Source organism: Abrus precatorius, unplaced genomic scaffold (assembly GCF_003935025.1).
Source record: "Abrus precatorius isolate BTA unplaced genomic scaffold, Abrus_2018 Scaffold9, whole genome shotgun sequence".
In the NCBI taxonomy this organism is placed as follows: Eukaryota; Viridiplantae; Streptophyta; class Magnoliopsida; order Fabales; family Fabaceae; genus Abrus; species Abrus precatorius.
In genome coordinates, this window is record NW_020874439.1 from 545,917 (window position 1) to 567,746 (window position 21,830).

Here is a 21,830-nt window from a genome sequence, read left to right on the forward strand (position 1 = left end):
GTAAAAATAACATGGCCAAGGAACTTCACTTCCTCTAGCCAAAACTCCACTTAGACAATTTAGCATACAACTATTTCTCCTTCAAAATACCTAATATAGTCCTCAAATGCTCTGCATGTTCCTCTGGCAAACTAGAATAAATCAAGATATCATCAATGAAGACTACCACAAATCAATCCAGAAACAGTCTAAACATCCGGTTCATGTAGTCCATAAACACTATCGGAGCATTAATGACTCCAAAAGGCATTGCAATATACTCGTAATGACCATATCTAGTGTGGAATGCTGTCGTTGGGTATCTTCATCCTTTACTCGGATCTGATGGTACCCATACTTCAAATCAATCTTAGAGAATACTTTAGTGCCTCTTAACTAGTCCATCAAATCATCAATCTGTGGCAATAGGTACTTATTCTTGATTGTCAACTTATTTAACTTACGAAAATCGACACATAACCTAGAACTCTCGTCCTTCTTTCGGTGTCATTCTGTAAGATGCTACAAACACTGGCTCAGCTCCAAGAATTAAATCTATAGCAAACTTCACCTCTTTATGCAAAGGTATTCTAGGAATATCCTCTCGGAAGATCTCAGGGAATTCTTGTACTATTGGTATTGCCTGCAAACCCTGCTCATTCTCTATATTCATAATAGCCAAAAGGAAATAACAAGAGACCCCTTCACTCAAGGATGCTTCTATTTGATGGGTAGAAGTTAACTCAACATTGTCCTGCTGCTTAAGAAAAATTAGACACCTCTGCCCATAATCAATTAGTACACAATTGATAGTCAGTCAATCCATCCCTAGGATTACATCCAGTCCTGACATCAGAATACAAATAAGATTTATCTTTTACCTTCGTCCCTCAACTACTATGGGACACCTAGAATTCTTTATCAAACTCAGAGTAAGTGTCGATACTATCAATTCGCATCCTAGATCGCTCACCGGCAATCCTAAGTTTCTCACACAAATATCTCTAATCCACTACTCGACCGCATTCGGCCCATCAACTCTAGTAAACTAAGGAAGATCGTTCTTCCTGAACTCAGACAATCCCTAATATTCAGAAGAAGGTACAGTTGAGGCAGTGGCTGCTATTACCTGTGCTACAGCAGCGGCTTGATTTGCAGCCTGTTGCTGTTGTATCATTTCTAGACTTTGCCTCAATGTGGCTGCCATAGCCTTCATAGTGTGAGCCATTTGGTTCACGTCAGCAGGAGGAAGAGGGTTTGCAGTAAACCTTCGCGGTCTAACCATCTTAATATACAAAATAAAACTAGCTTAGATTACTAACCTTCAACACATTCCACAATACCACCACATAGCTATATTCATAAAGTCAACTTACAGTAATATATTCATATTAAGTATATCATAGCAATTTAATCAATTTAGCGCTTAGCATAACATCATATCAACATTCTCAACATTCACACAACATAGCAAACACACTTATCTCAACAATTATTTATAACTTAGCTTAACATCTTATCATTCACGTAGCATGACTCGCCTATAGCTCACCCAAGGATAATATACCAAAATTTCTTACATCTGTCGTGTTTGAGAATGGAGGTGGTCAAGCTCGTTCCCTCACAATCTGATGATTAGAAATTATGATATATGACTCATAGCTAAGACTCACATGCTTAATATGCACAACTGACGCCTAACAACCTCACCCCATAGGTTTACCTTGACCATGCTCTGATATCACTAAAATGTCATGACCCTTTTTTATAAAGAACTGAGAAAATTATTTTTACACTACTGACTTATTTGAGATAAATAAATAACGAAGAATATAAGTATAAAATTTGATTTTCATTTAAAATAAATAAAGTTCCTTACTACAAATATCCAACAAAACAACATAATATTATATTTAATTCATAATACTAAAATACACAAAAGTTTTACTACATAACTCCCTCTATATAAGATCTCAAAATATAAAAAAAAATGACTTTAATGCAAAATCACTCGATTCCAGCCATCTAACACTTCTCTATTGGCCCCTCAGCTTGTGAAGTAGATGCAACACCTGCTACATTTGCTCATGTACCACCGTACGATCATCGCAGTACACACGCACACAACAACATAGACAGAAATACAAGGGTGAGCTTACAAAAATAAAATAAAATATTATATATATATATATATATATATATATATATATAGAGAGAGAGAGAGAGAGAGAGAGCAAAATATTACTAACAGCAGCAGCCCCATGCATTTCCAGCCTATCTAATGCACAACATGAGAACATTTCCAACTAATTTCACAGCCTAAGTAATCCAAAAGGAATTGAGTCAGTCCGGGAGTGACCCATTCTGGTATCTGGATCTAGACAGCATAACCCAGCATGCTTTATTATTACACGTCTACACAATTAAACGTGTAACTTGGTTCTATAATGATGCAAGACATATATCTCAGTATGATGCAGCACATAAAAAATCATATTCTCAACAACTCAACTAAACAACTCATAATATTTCAGCCAACTTTTTAAATCAATTAATAGCAGTTATAACTTAGAAAATAGCTTTTATCCAAGAGATCTAACAAAATCATCTTAAAACATCTTGTAATAGCATATCAAATCATTTCAAACATCATTTAATAGTTAAAGTAAGTTCCTCTTACCTTAGAACAACGATTCACACCAGATCTACCAAATATTACTTGTTTTAAAGCAAGATCCACCGAAGATTTAGCTTTACAACAGAGTTTCTCCTAAGATATCATCAACTATCTATAAGAAAGAGAAGAATAAGAGAAATGAACGGTAAATCTAACTTCAAACTTATAGAAATTTACTTCAAATCATTCAGAATAGATGTAGAATCTCAGATCTGGCCAGAGACCTAAGTTTATGAAGGTTTAGTATGAGAGAAAATGGTGATATATGGCCTTTGGTCTCTCTAGAATCTTTGAGAAGTGTGAAGAAGTGAAAATTTTGTGCACATGGACCCCTATTTATAGGCAAAATTTTGAAAAATAATTTTTGCCCACGCCGCCTTACGGTTCACTTTTTTTTTTCAAACTTCATCTAAGTCTATTCCAATACCAAATAATTCTTTAATTAACGTTTAACAAGTGTAAAATATTATAGATTATTTAATAATAAATTACAAGCATGACACACACCCCATAAATAAGAAACAAGTAGTTGCAAAAACTACTGCCATGAGTTCTTATTTTCACCTTCCACAACTACAATTGGTAATGACAACATTTGCTCATTGGGATTCTTCCTTATAGCAGTCAAAATTTGTCCACCATAATATCTTTTTAGAAAACAGCCATCTAATCCTATGATGGGTCTGCACTTTAAAAAACTATCATTATAAGAATGAAAACAAACATATAGTCTATGAAAAGTGGGAAAAAGTTGTCTTGAGAGATTTTTACCTACTTCAATTGCATGACTAAGTTGTTCAACTGTCAACTTTATAGTTGAATCAGAATTTGACTTTAACATCTTATGACAATAATCACACAACCTTTTATATTGCTCTTTAAAACTCCCTCATCAAGGTCTATTGCTTTCTTTCTAGCTCTACGTGCTTTTGACTTACTTACTTCAATATTCCACTCCTTTGTACTTTTTCTTTAACGTCATTAACCTTTATGTTGAGATTTTCTTTTACACTATCTCTAACTTTTTACTCAACTAAGCTAAACTTAACAATTTCACTCTATACTCTCTGCTGCATGTGTGCTCATCAATAATTTTTCTTAATTGCCAATTGTCTTCTCTCAGTAACTTGGCACAAAATGTCATCCACTTGCATCCACCTTCACATACCACTCTCTCACTCTTTTATTATTATTCTTTTGAATCTTTAAGTCCCTACCAGAGTGAATAGTATATGTCTTCACAACCTCTTTAAAATCTTCTTTAGTTGCAAATAATGTGCCTAACTTCCATTTGTAATCAGTCATTTTTTATGGTATTTTAAAAAAATTTAAATTGTTCCTATCTTCCTCCTCATTAAAATCTACCTCAGTCTCCAATCCTTTGCTACTATAATCAAAATCACAAGAATTCTTGCTTGTGGCAAATGTCCTTAGATTAACAAAACTAGCACCAATCTCAAATTGAGATTCAACTTCAAAATCTTTATTAGAACTGAAATCAAAATGAAAGTCAATAAGAGTTTCAATTTTTTTTTTCACTTGTTCTTGATTTTTGGTGGTTAATTTTAGATCATTGTTTGTTTATCCAAGGTTAGAGACCCTTGTTTAAACTAAATGACCATTCTTTTAAAAGGTTGTTGTCTAGATAAGAATTCATAATCTCCCTTTAGAATTATACAATAGTAAATTTTTGTGATGGGTTAAGTTCAGTTTAGATACAATGTTAAAAATAGATATTAATACTTTAGTCCTAGATAGATAAACGTTTGCCCAAATATGTGTAAAGCTAGATCTTAGATGAAAACATATCCCTTCTTTCAAAGCTCTAGGTCAAGAGTCCAAGGTTGAATTTGAAGGTTTGCACCTTATATGCTTTTCTTGTGGTAAATATGGTCATGGGTTTGAATAGTGTCTAGAATTCCCAGAAACCTAAAGAATCTGATGCTTTTGGAATAAGGATGCTGTCAAAGCCTTTGTTTTGGCAAAATCTGGAATTTTTATCCATTTGAAAATCAATACCTATGGTTATGAAAGCTAGATTTTGTCCTTTGTCTATGTCAGTCCCCAAGTAGGATTGATAATTGAATGTTTGAAGGAATTGGTTGATTTTAGCCCCACTATTAAATGTTCTTGGTGTTTAGCTGAAGACTTCAATTCTATTTTTATGAGACAAAAAAGGTAAGGGTTCAACAAACTGATCCTAGTCTTATAAAACAATTTGCTGCATTTTTTCATGTAATTTGGAATACTTGAATGATTGACTTTTTTTCATCTTAGTTTTTTTTTTCAAATAAGCAATCCATTTATTCATTTAGAATTACTATAACTAAAACCAATATAATGGTTATAAATAATTATTTTATATGCTATAAATAATTATTCTATATAATGTAGAATTAGACATTGATTTAGAAATAAGTAATTTTTAATTACTTAATCAAATTGACTTTGAAAATCTAATTTTTTTAGATAATCTAATATTTTAGAATTGTAATTTATAAATCTATATACTATACATATTTAATCTTAATATATAAGAATACTGAAAGTAGTAGAAATGACTATTTACTGTAATTTAATTATTCATTATTATAAATTTTTAAAAATATAATATTTTCTTTTCAATTTGAATATAGTATATATAAAAAAAATTCTAGAAATCAAAGATGAAGATATTGTTTTGTTGATAAAAATATATTATCTAAATATGTGTGTGTGTGTATATATATATATATATATATATATATATATATATATTATGAATATATTTACTATTGTGAATTGCATGATTTGGGATTTAAAGGTAATCCTTTACATGACAAGGGATAATCTTAAAGAAAGACTTAACAGGGTTATGATTAATGATCCTTGGAGTTTATCTTTTCAAAATAACTAGTTATTCATATTGCTGTCCTTAAATATGATTATAGTAGTCTCTAGCTAAAAATCAATAATAATAATTATGGCCAAAAGTGTAATAAAGGTTTTAAATTTCTTGCTCTATGGATTACTCACAGTGAATTTAGCTCACAAGTTAGGAATTCTTAGTTAGAGTCAAAGTCTTGGATGGATAATGTGTCAGGTTTTAAATTTAACATTTATAAATGGAATAAAAACACATTTAGTAATTGAGGGTATATTTTCAAAAGAAAAAAAAATCATTTATTTGGTAGAATGGAGGACATTTCTTATTAGTTAGTCTATGGGGATAATCCTTTTTTAACTAATCTCATGAAAACTATATGGAAAGAATACTAATCTCTATTGCCATTTAGTACTTCAAGAATATTTATAATGATCTCTTTCTTGATATTTACATATTCCTCAATCAAAACTCCCTTTCCCTTAGTTTTTGTATTTTGAATTGTTTCTAGAAGAGGTTAAAACTTCTCTTTTTAGTATTGAAAATTTTAAATCTCCTAAGTCAAATGGTCTTTATACTCCATTTTTTAAAAATTAATGGCATTTTTTGGTTCCTTTTATTTATAATTTTGTTTTAGCAGTTTTTAATAATCCTAGTAAAAATTATGCTGTCAACAATACTGGTATAACTCTTATATCTAATACTAGTAATCCAGAATTTATTCAAAATTTTAGACACATCTCTTTACACAATGTAAGTTATAAGATTGTTGCAAAGATTCTAGCTACTAGATTAAAGGATTCTCTTCCCTATTTAAATTTTGAAAATCAAACTAGTTTTGTCTGAGGAAGGCAAGGTATTGATAACTATCTAGTTCTCCAAGAAGTTATGCACTCATTTTCTAAAATGAAAGACAAGAATAATTATATGATTATTAAGCTTATGATAGGCTTATGTGGAATTTTATTTATGATACGTTTCAAATAATTAAGCTAAATTTTGCTATCTAGGTCTCCAAGAAGTTATGCACTCATTTTCTAAAATGAAATAAGAATAATTATATGATTATTAAGCTTGACCTTAAGAAAGCTTATGATAGACTTATGTGGAATTTTATTTATGATACCTTTCAAATAATTGGGCTAAATTTTGACTTTGTTAATATTATCTATCATTGTATTTCTTCATCTTCTATGTCTTTAAATTGGAATAAGGATCCTTCTGTTCCTTTTAAGCCCTCTAGAGGTATCCGTCAAAGAGGTCCTCTTTTTCCTTATATTTTTGTCATATGTATTGCAAGATTACTTCACCTGATAAAAGATAGAATTTGAAATAATAATTGGGTGTCTTTTTCTTTTGACTCCCAAGGACCAAAAATTTTCCATCTCTTTTTTTGTAAACGATATATTAATGATTGCCAAAGAAGATTTTAGCAGGTTGAAATTATTAGTACGGTTCTGCATGAATTTTGTTCTTGTTCTGGTCTTAAAATTAATACTAATAAGTCATATATGATTTCTCTAAAAATTCTGACCACTCTTTAGTTCAAGCTATTAGTGGTTATCTGAATATTCTTTCTTCTAACAACTTTAGTAATTATTTGGGTATTCCAATCAATAATACTAAGCTTGTTAGGAAGGAAATATTTTCCTTCCTTATTGAAACTAAATTAGGAAACAACTTTCTCTTTAGAAGATGAACTATTTGTCTATTACAGGTAGGGTTGCCTTATGTAATGCAAACTCTCATAATCCCTACTTCTATATGTAATGAGATAAATAACTTATGCAAATAGTTTATTTGATGATTGAAAGGAGGTAGAAAATGTCATCTTATAGGGTGACAGAAAATTTGTAAGACTAACACTAAGGGGGCTTAGGCTTTAAGGATATCCACTTATTAAACAAAGCCTATCTCATAAAATTATGTTGGAAATTAATCATTTCTCCTAGTAACCTCTGTGTTCAGGTCCTTAGACAGAAGTATAGGTTCAACCTTGGGCAAGATCTAGGTGTTAGAAATGCCCAAAGGGATTCTTATCTTTGAAATAGTCTATATTATGTTTGACTGATTTCTAGAGGGTTGAGCTAGGATATTGAAAATGGCTTGCCCATAAGATTTTGGATAGATAAATCGATACCTAGTATAACAAACTTGACTACCTACTTCATCTCCACTGTTTCAGCTGAGGAATTGGATTTTCCTACATCCTTTTATTCTATTGAGGGAAGGTAGGACTAGGGAAAAATCAAATTCATACTTCCTAGGTCCATATGTAATCTAATTTCTCAAGTTAATCCTCTTATTTTATCTAGTGACATGGATACTATTTTTTGGCAGTTAACTAATAATAATGTTTTTTCTATTAAAATTACTTACCAACTTATTTCTAATACTCCCTCCATTCATTCTACTGATCATACTATCTTTAAAGAAGTTTGAAAGTGGAAAAGTCTCTATAAGATTTCTATTTTTATTTTTTTTTGGAAACTAGCCCATAGTAAATTGCTAACAAATGACAAAAGATGTAGAAGAGATATGTCTAATTTTTCTCTCTATTTTAGGTGTGGTGAAACATTTGAAACTGTTATACATGTGTTGCGTGATTATTTTTATGCTCGCATGTTTGGGAGTATTTTGTATTTTCTAACTAGTGGATGCAATTTTTCAGTCTTCACCTTTCTAAGTGGTTAATTTCTAATATGTGTAAAACTTGTTCTAGTAAGTTTTATATTTGGAATTGTCTTTTTAGGAGGGAGGTCATTGTTTGGCATCTCTAAAAGGATAGGAATGATTTGATTTTCCAAACAAAGTCCATTCAGCCTATAGTGTTAGCTCATAAAGCTATATGTGATTCTTATTATTTCTTTGATTGTTGTAAGAACAGGTCCACATATCTTTCTAGTTTAGTGGCTAGTCCAATTTTTGTGAGATGGCTTCCCTCTTTTGCTAGTCAGCTCAAGCTTAATATTGATGGAGCAGTTTTTCAAATTCAAGGAGTTTTAGTTTATGGAAGCTTGATGGAACAGTCAAAGCTAGTTTGTTGCTGATTTTTACAACAACCTTACCTATTGTTCTCCTCTTACTACGATACTCTAGAGTATTTATTTATATGTTCAATTGGCTACTCATAGAAATATCTAGACCATTTAAATCGAAAGTGTTTAAAAAAAAAAAACTGTTGAATTTATTTTAAATATCTATAATTCATCTTATCTTCTATTGTTTTTCATTTGTAATATTAGAGATGCTTTAAAATTTATTAGAGTTGGTCACATTTATTGAAAAACTAATCAATGTACAGACAAACTTGTCAAAATAAGTCCTAAGTAATTGTCTCCTTATACTATTTTTGAGAAGTTATTTCCTTTTTTTTTCTCTTGTTTCTAAGTCTAGATACTTTTAGCAAGTGATATTCTAAGAAAATTGTTTGTGGCTTTTGAGCTTTTAATCCCTTTGAATAAAATTTTTTTTTTCCAATTTAAACAATGAGAACAACAACACTTATGATATATTAACGTAGTTGAAGGAAAAATTGTTCCGTTGTGGTCTTCCAATATGCGGACGAAAGTGGTTGACCAAAGTCCAAACTGTTTGACATGCTACGTACGTTGGATATATCCGTACTCGTTAGTTAGACTTGACACATGATTTTCTAAACATTCATTCACCCCTACCTCATGAGCTTTTATTCTCTCCTGAGTCTCTTCTTTTCTTTCGCTTAATAGTGCGACACTTTTTAGTAAGTGTGAGAGGCTGTGACGATTTTTATTTTGAGAGAGATTATCACAGTTTTACAAATTTTATACTTTAAAAAACTTATGTATTTGGATAAATTAAGTTATGATAATTTGAACTTAATTTTTTATGATTCAAACATACATACGGCTGTTTTAAAGAAGGATATACATAATTTACTTAGTGACATGCAAATTTAAAAGTTGCAATAAAAAAATCATAAATAATATACAATAAAAATATTATAAATAATACAATTAAATAAAGTTATTTGTTACATTTTAAAAAAATCTCTTTTTTTTTCTCTAGTGCATTTAGTTTTGCGTTCTACAATGTTTTTACTGTTTCTTTTTGTTTATTTCAATAATTTGTATTTATATTAACTTATGTTTTAAATTTGCCTATTAAAGTCAAGAAGTCTGTGTCTGAGAGTTTTTTTAAGTATTAAAAATATCATTAAACATGAAAATTAATTCCGGTTTAGTTATAATAATTGAAAAACACTTTCTTCATCTTTACTGTTTGAAGTTTGACTGTAAAAGTGTAAAGAATATATTTTCCCAAGTAGCAAAATTGAACGCAGGTCCTACAACGTAACAACTGTCTTAGCTCTACTTTTAAATTTCGTCATCTTTAGTTTATTTGGTTTCCTAATTTGAAGAACTTGGAATTAATGCATGGTCATCGATATCTTCCTCAATTCCTTATGACATACTCCACGCATAGAAGCAACATTGTTACTTTTATCATTATTTCCAGCTGTTGATCCTGGACCATGACTAGTGGCTATAGCATCAAGCATATTTAGAAAATTGAGGCGGAATAAGGAAAATAGAGCATTAATGGCATTTAAGAATACAGGCCAGGGGGATGCCATTATTGAAATCAACTAAGAACGTTGCTCTTTCTTAACCTCAAAATACTATTTTGTTGAATCCTATTCTTTTTTAAAAGCGTTCGTTTTATTTCTTTTTTATTTGTTTGAACCTTTTTCAAGGAATATTTTTACTAAAAATTGATGTAAATCCTTTTACAAATTTTGGATAAATGGTCGAGTTCAACACAAACCAAAAACCGTAAAGATAAGTAATAATAAACTTACCATATTTAATTTTAAAACAAATTCTTCATCATACAACATTTTATTTAATGTATGTTAATTTAGGTGAAGTAACTCAAAGCTCAAGCAAATAATCTTCAATTTGATTATTACATTTACGTATACAAGAAGATATTGTTAAAAAGAATTCCAACTCTAGTGTTTGCCTGTATTTCAAGAAATGACCATTTTGGATAATAAGATTTATATAAATTCATTGAATTTATAATAAAAATTGTTATACTCATTCTATTTTTTCTTCTTTTGACATTTAAGATTTTACTAAAAAATTAATAGAATATATAGATTTCTAAATTTATCATTTAATTATGTATTACATTCTTTATTTATTATATTATCTTTAAAAAAATTACATACTCTTCAATCAAATGCATATTAATTAAAAAATAATTATTAAATAATTTTACAAAAATAATAATAGAAAATAATTACAATAAAACACTCTAAATTCAATTATATTTTTAGAGAAGGAAAACCTACAAAGAGGGGATATATGTAATTAATTTTTAACTTTTTAAATATGCATTTAAAAAGATACAATAGAAATTTAAATATAATAAATTTATATTAAAAATTATAAAATTTAATAGATTAATAATATCCAACATTAGAGCTTTTAATAAAAATGTTATTTATTAATTTTTTAACATGCGTTAACACGCGCTAGAAAAACAAATCAATTCAGTTTCTCTCTGTATTTATGCATTGTTATTCCGAGTTCTTCGCTTTCCCTCAAATTCCGACCTCACAATTATTAACATCACCAACTCAACTTCCCTACAAAGGCAAACAGAAACACTAGTGCAAACCAGTTCTTTTTCTCTCCACCCTCTTCTCTTTCATTTTTTTGTTCATCACCCTCAACACCAAAATGGCGTCACCATCGCCTTCCCCATCAATGCCCACATTCCTCCTTCTCCTCGCTCTCTTCGCCACCACAGCCTCGTCTCTTACCTGCACAACCCAAAAGGTAACGGACAACACAAACAGGCTCTACTCAAACTGCGTGGACCTCCCCGTACTCAATTCCTTCCTCCACTGGACTCATGATGCCGCTAACGCCACCCTCTCGGTGGCGTTCGTGGCGGCGCCGCCGAGTCCGGGAGGATGGGTGTCGTGGGGAATCAATCCAACGGGTTCGGGCATGGTGGGGGCGCAGGTGCTGGTGGCGTTTAAGAGCGACGGTGCAATGACAGTGAAAACGTTTGACCTTAAGTCTTACAGTGCCATTGTTCCTGGGAAGCTGTCGTTTGAGGTGTGGGATATGAGGGGTGAAGAGGTGGGTGGGGTGATGAGGATTTTCGCCACCGTTAAGGTGGCAGAGAAGGTTGAGAGTTTGAACCATGTGTGGCAAGTGGGACCCTCTGTCACCGCTGGGAGATTGGATAAGCATGATTTTGGTGCTGCCAATTTGAATTCCAAGGGGACGCTTAACTTGAATAGCGGTGGTGGACAGAGCTCTGGTGGGGGTGCCGTCGACTCAATCACCAAGAAGAAAAATGTGAGCTTTTTTTCAAAAGAAAAAAATTCGTGGTTTTGGATATTGGGTGTTTGTTGTTTTTATGTCTAGGAAGTCGCTTTGTTTTTTTTATTATTATTATTATTGGTTTTCGTGGTTTTACGGGGAAGAAAGATATGTCTTTTTGCTCTGTTTTTTTTTTATTGGTTTTTGTGATTTCGGAAAACGGGTATGTTTTGTGTGTGTGTGTGTTTAATTCACTTGTTTCGTTGAAGAAGCATGTGAGTTTAGGTTTAGACAGATTTTTCTTTTAATATTTCAGGGGAAAAAAACTCATTTTGGCCCTGTTTCACTGGTTTGTTTACGTTTTCATTCCAAAGGCGAGTTAGTTTATTGACTGGTTCATTTTGGGTGTTGAAGAAATTGTTTTGTTGACCTGATGTGACTTGCGGATGAATTGAGATCTTTTGGGGGAAAGAATAGTGTGATTCGTTTGAGCAGGGTCAGAAGAAGGATTCAATTTGATGTGAAAATGGAAGATTAAAATCTAAATTGTGTTTCGCATTGGGTTGGGTAGAATTCATGGAACTGACAAACATGTTCTTCTTAGAGTTTTATTTGACTGATCTTAGGTTGTTTTAACTTCATGAGAGAACGTTAATTATGATTTTCTTTGATGCAGATTCATGGAGTTCTAAATGCCGTGAGTTGGGGTGTGCTTTTCCCCCTTGGAGTGATCATAGCAAGGTACCTGAGGGTTTTTCCGTCTGCAGATCCTGCTTGGTTCTATCTTCATGTTGGGTGCCAGCTATCTGCTTATGCCATTGGGGTTGCTGGTTGGGGAACTGGTATGAAACTTGGAAGCGAATCAGAGGGGATTGAATTCAGTGGTCATCGCAACATTGGCATTACCCTCTTTTGTTTTGCCACTCTACAGGTACTAAAACATGTCTAATATTCTTCAATTTCAATCCAAACATATTTGTCAGTTCGTAATCCAAGAAACAATAAGGGAAAAGAACGAGAAAATGAGAAAAATCCACACATCTAGATGTATATAAAATTTGAGACTGTTAATTTGTTGTATCCCTCTCTGTCTGGTTTTTTCGCAGATATTTGCTTTGTTCATCAGGCCAAAGAAGGATCACAAATATCGGTATTTATGGAATATCTATCATCACAGCGTTGGATACTCCATAATTATCCTGGGAATTATCAACATATTCAGGGGCTTTGACATCTTGCATCCTGATAAGAAATGGAAATCAACTTACATTGCGGTGATTATTGCACTGGCTGCAGTTGCTTTGTTTTTGGAAGTGGTCACATGGATTGTTGTCTTGAAGAGAAAGTCTAACAAGTCCACCAAACCTTATGATGGATACAACAGTGGACAAAACAGGCAACAGCCCCTTAATATGTAATCAAGTGGCTCATTTGGCTTAGGTTTTCAGAGCATACTCTGATTTTGTAATCAGGTGGATATGTTCTACAGCTTCCCCTTTTCCTCTTTTTCATCCTTTTTTTCTATTTATACATATTTTTGTATAATGCTTGCATAGTGAATATAGATGATTCATTCTCTCTGTAATTAGGTCTGAAACCTTCTACCATGCTTGTGTATTGGGATGGGAAGTTTTTCACAGGAGAATTAAGCAGCATGCTTTCTTTGCATGCGGGTGTTTCTTTATCCTATTTTAGGGTTCAATTATTGTAATAATGAATACTTCTTCTCAGCAATTTGTCTTTGCTTGCGGTATGGAAGCCAGTTTCCCATTTCAATACGCAAAATATTCTTTGATAGGCACAAGACAACAACGATGAACCCAATTGTGCTGAATTTCATTGATCCCTTTTGCAAATGGCTTAGGATACAATTACAACTCTCATCCGAACTTTATCCAGCTAAGCTGGCAAGCCAAACAAGGCCGTAACTGAACAGGTTGTCTCTTATTTATGCTAAAACTAGATAATATCACAATCAACCGCTTGGGAAGGTTCCAAAATGGTAATCTCTAAATTTGTGATTGATGTAATAGTCGTTGTGATATCAAGATGTGCCAATGTAGCTATTGCCTCATTGGTTCTAGCACTCTTCAGCATAGAATCTGGACCAGTTGTCAATCGTGATTCTTCTTTCTTAACCCACAGGCTGTGTTGTTTTTAATATTACTGATGTTTGTTCTACTGTATTCACAAGAGCTAATAGGGCAACATTAAAGGGAGTTGCATAAATTAATTTTACTAGTAAGTAAATGCATCGTGATTAATTATACCACTAAAATTGACTTATTTAGAATTTATGTGCGAGCAATCGTGATTCTTCATATTGTATAATTGTAGAATTAAAATGAATTATAGGATTAAAATTACTCTAACAATTGAAACAATTTTATTTTATTTTTCTCATTTTCTTTCTATCTTTGTTATTCTTATTTCGTTCTCTCATTCATTCGTATCTCTTACTTAACAAAATGGATACACCTCAAAAGCGTGTGGAATTTCTTTTTCCCTAATATTAATAACTTAAGGTTTAAATTGGGAAAGGCAGGACCTATGTGATAGTGACTTCCACCATGTATCAGATAGCTCATGATGCTAAATGGACTAATCAGTCATAAATCTCGGCAATAATTTCACATACTTTGTTACGCTAAAGAATGCATTATGCGAAGCTAAAAAGCCACAGTTCTAATTCAAATTGTCAACTAATTTTCTTTTAAGTTGTCGGAAGTTATGAAGGTGGAAATACTTCATTGGCTATGTCAGATTTTGAGGGAGCCCTTTATTAGTTAATTGACAGCAAAAGCCGCACTTTTGCTTAACGTAAAATTTTTGCTTAACGTTATTTACCAACCCATATTTTAATTGAGGACCAATTTGATTTCTTTAACACCCCTAAAGCTATGGTCCCTCACGGCATGCAATGTTCATAGCACCCTTATCCCCACAACTAATGCTTTCACTTTCTTAATTCCTGCTTTTGTTGCTTTTCCTTGAATCATAGCTTTGTTTTATGAGATTCCCATGCGATGTGATGCATCATGCATGCATGCATTTCATCCTCCTTATTTGAAAATGGATTTAGAAAACTAATCAACACAAAGATGAAATTCAAATAAAGAGACTTGGTGTTTATCAAATATCAATAAATAAATAAAGTAAGGAAAGATGGCTGTCATTTGATACTTCTTGTTTAGTCAACCCACTCATGTGATTAAACCCTATGAAACATTCCATCTTTGAATAGAGTTTTACTGTTAGGTGGTTGGTTGGACATGGAATTTCAAATTTTGTTAGGGGTACAAGACAGAGAAAGAGAGAATAAGGATTTTTTTTCCTTTTTATTTTTTATTTTTATTTTTTGTGGCAGGGAAAGAAGATAAATTTAGAAGCAAAGAAATCCTAGCAAGTGTTACGGTTAGGTTAGGTGGGATCATCCTAGTTGGAGTTAGAAAACAAATTTAAGTGGACCGTGCTCATCACTGTGATCATGACATTTGCCTGCGGCATGTGGCACTGATCCACTTGGATGCAATCCGTTCGTTTTAAACGAGGGGATATGTTTAAATTGATTAAATACTCATTTAATTTTTGAAATAATAAATATTTATTGCTTTAATTTATGATTTTAGTGAAATTTTAATTTTCAAAATTAATTTTATAAAATGATATTTATTTTAACTTTTAATGTAAAATGGTAATAAAAACAACTAAATTAGAAGTTCTTAAAAAAAATTAAAGATTAAAATGATATTTTTATAAAATTATAAATTAAAAATGAGAACAGTCGACGGGACTATTTTCACAAACTAAAGGGAAGAATATCCCAAAGGGCAGAACTAGCCCAATGATATCAATTTAGTAAAGGATTGATGTTTCCTCAGGAATTCCTTATATAAGGATTAAAATAATTTTATATAAAATAATAATAATTTTAGGAAAACTATAATTTCTTTTAAAAATGTATTTCTTATAATTAATAATAATATGTTTAAAATTAGACTGACTATTATGTATAGACTAATATAAAGCTATAAAAGATAAATTAAAAAAATAAAATTTGAATGAATGTCTCAACTTAAAAGAATAACATGAAAAAAAAGTGAGAGTTAAAAAAATGCTAATGGTAAAGTTAATGAATGAATATGCAAGTAAAGACAAAATATGAGAGAATATTGAAATAACACATGTACTGAACAAGATGATTGAAATCGTCATAGATGATTTAGTCAAATACAGAGAAAATATTCAGAAACACTAGTAAGAAGAGTAGATTGCATGACTCTTAATTCAATAAAAAAAAGTTGCAGAGACTCAAAAGAACGTTAAGTGAAGTTATTACAAGAGATATTTTAATTAATTAGATCTCTAAAAATTTAGTTTTTAATTGATTTTAACAGTGTTGGTATGATCCATGTAGTAAATTTTACTTAGTGGAATAAGATACGGTTGCTGTTGAGCATAAACTAATTATATTACATATTTTATAAGGTAAAAATAAAAATAGATACTTAAATAATTTTTTTTTATCTTCTACTAGTTTGACCAAATTTTTGGTTTACTAGGTTTTTTTATTTACTTCTCTAACTTTTTCTTGTTTTAGCTGTCTTTTAATTTAAGAAAAAATATTTTAACCAATTTTTTTTAAAAAAAAATATTAACTTTATTAAAACTTTTTGTTCATCTCCCTTTTTTCCTTTAACTTTACCTTCCTCCTTTAAACCTTCATCCTTTTTTCTTTTTTTCTCTTTCTTCTTCTCTTCATTCACTAGAGCAAAATCAATTTTAACATCAATTAAAAACAACATTTAACATTAGTTAAAGAACTAATACAGATACAACCTATGAAGAATGTCAGGATATTTTACTTCAATTGTAACAATCGAAGTAAAAAATGTCGCTTTTTACATTAGTTATAAACAACTAATCTAAAAAGTATTTTTCTCGTTGATGTTTGTCCAACAATTTAGCAAACATATTTCAATTCTGTTAATGTTTACTAATGTTATCAATAGAGTAAATGTTAGTTAATATTTACTCAAAATTTAATATTCTTTGATTTTATAAAAGAAAAATATGCAATTATCGTCATCAATGTCCATAAATATTTACTTATGATTTAATTTTTATTGAGTCTGTAAATGAAAATTATGCAATATTCATTAATGTCATATACCAATGGGTTAATAAAGAAGAAAATATAGAGTGAAACAAGATAAAATCATTTACCTGTTTTTACTTAAAAAAAGCTAGTGTTTGTCAATGATACGCCAACAATAATAACAGAAGTTTGATAATGTAAGTAAGATAAGAGTTTGTGTTTGTCATACCTAATTTGTGTTACATTTTGAATTGATTTTATATCAATTATAAAATAATTGATCTAGAAAGTGACATTTTATATAGGTTTAAAAAATAACTGATGTAAAAAATTATATTTAAATTATTTTTTAGACAGTTTCAAAAATAACCAATATAAAAAGTAATTTTTATACTAGTTTAAAAAATACTTGATATATAAAGTACTTTTTACCTTGGTTATTTAACAATCAATTTAAATAGTTTTACAATTTTTTACATTTACATTTATAAACTTTGAAAGGAGATAACGGTTAACGTAATACTTCAATTTATACATTATATGTCTCCATTAGTATATTTTTTGTGGTTGCAACTGTCATTTTTACCACAATTATCATATCAATTGCACTTAGATCATCATCTTTTATAATCTTGTTACTACTTTCTCTTTTAACCCTAACATTGTTGTTGTTATTTATTTCTTTATTTTCTTCTATGACCACATGATCTAGTTGAAAAAAACTTATTATAGTGTGTTATATATTTATTGAAGTTTGAATTATACAGAGTGGATAGAAGGTAAAGAGAAGAAGAAAATAACAAGAAGAGAAGAAGAAAGATAATTAAAAAAGAAAAAAGTAATAGAAAGAAAGAGTGTGAATAATAATTTTTAATAAAAAATAACTTTTTTATATATATATAAAGATAAATTTGTTCAAAATATTTTAAAAATTATATGACTAAAATTATAAAACAATTAAAATACTAAATTAAAACAAAACTTAAATTTAAGATATCTATTTACTAATTTACCTAATTCAAAATAAACTCATCTTTTTCTATATTTATTTATTTAAAAAATAATATTCACACGTAAGTAGTTATTTAAACTAATTTTGTTTTTTCAATAATTTTATTACCTAATTTTTTTAAAAAGAGAAATAACAATCTGTTGTATCCGTTGTCGTCTTCTTTTTTTTTTTCCATATAAACATATATTTGTAATTTAAAAAAAAGTTAAGATTAATTTGACTATTGATTTATAATTTATATTATACTGTAATTTATAATAAGAAAAATTAATATTTGAAATGATTTAGTCTATTGTTTCACTTAACATGTGTTGTGTTTAACGATAAATAAATAGGCAAATTTTTTTTAAAAAAAAAACATAAAAATTGCATTCTTAAACCAGACCTCGCTTTTTTTTTTTTTTTTAATTGATTGACTTTTGCTTAAGAATGAATTCAAATCAAATTGGAAACAACCCTATTAATTAGCTAGCAATAAAATATCATTAACCAAGAAATTATTTCTTCTGTAATTATATATAAATTTTCTCTCACTATTTAGAGATATTATATAATAAGTTCCTAGCTGATTTCTTTTTTTTCTTTTAAATATTATTTAAGTGGAAACTTTTTATTTAGATTGACACATCCTGTAAATTTATAAAATATACCAAGAAATCATAAAAGAGAGGAAAAAAATAAAAAATATACGTCACTAAAAAATATATGTTAATGAAAGATATTTTTTATACTTACTGTGTGACTTATTTATATATCATAGCTAATCTTTTTTTAGTTAAAAGATATTTTATTATAGCTAATTAGTAGGGATGTAATAAGATAGGTTAGCCTTTTCATAAACAGTGATGATCTATTTAATAATTTTAAAATTTAAGTCTAATCTATTATTTACTTAGTTTAACTTTTTTAGAAACTTATTTTGACTTATTAGTTTTTTTTTTTTTATGATTTACTTTATATCGAAACTTTTAATAGGTTATTAAACTTTTTAATAAATATGCTATTAAACAATTTAAATATGTATGTCTTTATAAGGCCATGTGACGTATATCTAAATAAATTATAAAAAAAATAGTTTAACATTTTAAATATGTATAATAAAATTATATATTTTTATTTTATTAAAATACATCATTAAATAGTATAAATGCAAATCAACGTTATACTTTTAAGACAAATCATTAGGATTCTCTCTCTTTAAAGGTATATTTATAGACATTTTATATTTTCAACCAAAAAAGTTAAGATTTATAATCTAAGGTTTTATTTATTTTAAAATTTATTTTATTTAATATAATATTATATTATTATGAATTTTAAATAGATCTAATAAGTTTTTTTTAAACTCAAATTTATGTTATTTAATTAATTAAACTTTTAAAAAAATTTAAATTAAACTTATTACTTAAATAAATTAAGTTAAATAGTCATAGACCGTAGAGCAGTCTAACATATTTTCATCTCAGCAATTAACTTACACCTAACAAAAAAAAAAACCGTGAATTATTTGTGGTGAATTGGCTATGCATGTTATACTTTTTACTTACTAAATAATGTATCATTATTTTTATAACGAGGATATTTTATATAATGTAGAGTAAATTATAAAATGCATTGTTTTTAGCTAGCTCTCACTTAATTTTTTTTTCTTCCTTATTTTTCTCTCTTCAACCATGTATAACAATGCTTGCGGTTCATTTTAAATCAATTATAAAATAAAAAAATCCATCTAATCGTAAAAAATATTGCAATTCGGTGGTTGGTAATAATATTAAATTTGAAGAAAATCAAGGTAATATTTTACAACTTAAATCAAATCGATTATTTTATTTTTTAATTATTATTTATTATTTTTTAAGAGACGATACTTTATATTTTTGGTCAACAAATAAATCAAATTTTACTAACAATAAACTAAAGTAAACTTCCAAATTAATACATCAATTTATGTAGCGACAACCATTTAAGAAATAGTACTAATTACTAAATAAAAACATGAAAAATACGTTAAAAGTATTAAATTATCATAAAATAAAATTTAATTTAAATTATAAATTAGAAGTTAAAATAATCTTAAAATTCTCACAATTACAAATATATATTCGTAATAAATTGCACAAATAATATAATTACTTTTATACACGTTTACTTGATGAAAAAAATAATAATTTGGTTTACTTTCAAATATAAAAATTAAAACTGAATTGGATCAAAAAAGAAAATGTAAAAAATTGAATTCATAGTTTATTTAATTTTAAATCCTTTCAAATTGATTTAATAATTTAAAACAGTTTAGATAAATTCTTCATGGAAAACGACAAGACGGAAAAAGTAAAGAAGTTTAGGAGATTAATTTTATAATTTATCTTTTCTGTATGGCCTTTCCCTTTTATATTTTAGTTAAGTACTTCCTTTAAAGGTCCCCTTACAATCACGGATCAGTTCTGTGCTCTCTATATAGACAACAATATTGTGTTTTTAATATCATGAAGAATGTACATGTATGCATTTATTTCTCTTTTCATTTCAACACTGATCACAAGTGCAATGACGTTGTCAAACTTTGTGTTTTCTTTTCTTCTTCATAAATATGGAAAAGATAAAATAAAAACGTTAAAAAATATCTATATGACAAAAAGATATAATTATGTCCTAACATCAGTTAATTTATTTAAAGTTTTAGAAACATTCCATGTATTTTGTGTTAGCTTTTTAACTAAATCATTATAATATGCAACCGAGTAAATCATATTTTATGAGAAATAATAGTTGAAACAATTTCCAAATTGAATGCAATGCATGAGAACACAAATGGTAGGATGATTATATAAGTGAAGAATAATCATAGGTCAATTACCTCATTCTAAGGTTGACACAAGGTCATACAAAACAATGCTACTTGTTAAGATGACTATATAAGTAAAACTATCTTTTCGATATAAATAACATTTTATAGTTTTTTTCAGGTAAAGCAAAAGTTTTCACTAATTTGGACAATTAGTTAATATAATAAATTAATATGTTCTGATATTTCATAAATTTGATTTTGATGTAATCAGTTTAAAATTTTTAATTTATGGTAAATAATTTTTGTTTCAATTAACTAGTTTTCTTAATATTTGAATTTAAAATTAAAAATATTTATCTGATGTTAAGAGTCCAACAAAAATAAATGTTAAATGTAAATTATATAGTCAATTTGGTTAAGAAAATCGGAATTAAATGTGTAGTTTTAATAATAATAAAAAATGGAAAACGAACAGCTACATCATTACTACGTCACTCTTACCTCAAATTTGTTTTCTTCATTTATTATTTATGTTCTAACGTCTCAATCGAGTAAGGCAGCAAGAATCTATTCGGCCACAACTCCCAAATACTTCTTTTCACTGAGGGCCCCAATAAATTATTGTTTTATTCGCCCGAGCCATATTATTAAATTAATTTTTATTTTATTTAATATTTTAGTAAAATTATAATATATTATTTAAATTAGTCAGATATATTAAAGATTCATTTAATGAATATAATAAAAAAATATAAATAAACAAATAAAAATATACTATAATAAAAGAATAATAAACTCCTATTCTACCATGTTTAATATTAATATTATTATTTTTAATATTTAAAATAAATAAAAATAATTGAATAAAATAAAAATAAAAATAAAAATAAATTTAAATAAAAATTATTTAAATAAAAATTATTTTAATAAAAATTAAATTTAAATAAAAAATTATTTTTTATCAAAATTAATATGATATTTAAAAATAATTTTTATTTAAATTTTTACTATAAATATATATATATATATATTAAATTTTTTTATCTACATAAAATATTAAAATTTAATATTAAATTATAATTATTTAATT

General features: G+C 28.6%; 1 protein-coding gene across 2 annotated transcripts; it reads left to right on the forward strand.

The window, feature by feature from the left end:
* Positions 1 to 11,077: 11,077 nt before the first annotated feature.
* Positions 11,078 to 13,603, forward strand: LOC113849773 (cytochrome b561 and DOMON domain-containing protein At3g25290-like). Of its 2 annotated transcripts, XR_003502139.1 has the most exons (4): positions 11,117 to 11,878; positions 12,519 to 12,773; positions 12,949 to 13,314; positions 13,432 to 13,603. XR_003502139.1 is itself a non-coding variant. In XM_027479932.1 (3 exons), exons 1-3 carry the CDS (start codon positions 11,249 to 11,251, stop codon positions 13,258 to 13,260), a joined length of 1,197 nt encoding a protein of 398 aa, XP_027335733.1. In that variant the 5' UTR covers positions 11,078 to 11,248; the 3' UTR covers positions 13,261 to 13,598. The 2 variants fall into 2 exon arrangements, 1 of the variants encoding a protein (XP_027335733.1); XM_027479932.1 differs by having other exon boundaries at positions 11,078 to 11,878; positions 12,949 to 13,598.
* Positions 13,604 to 21,830: the final 8,227 nt, after the last annotated feature.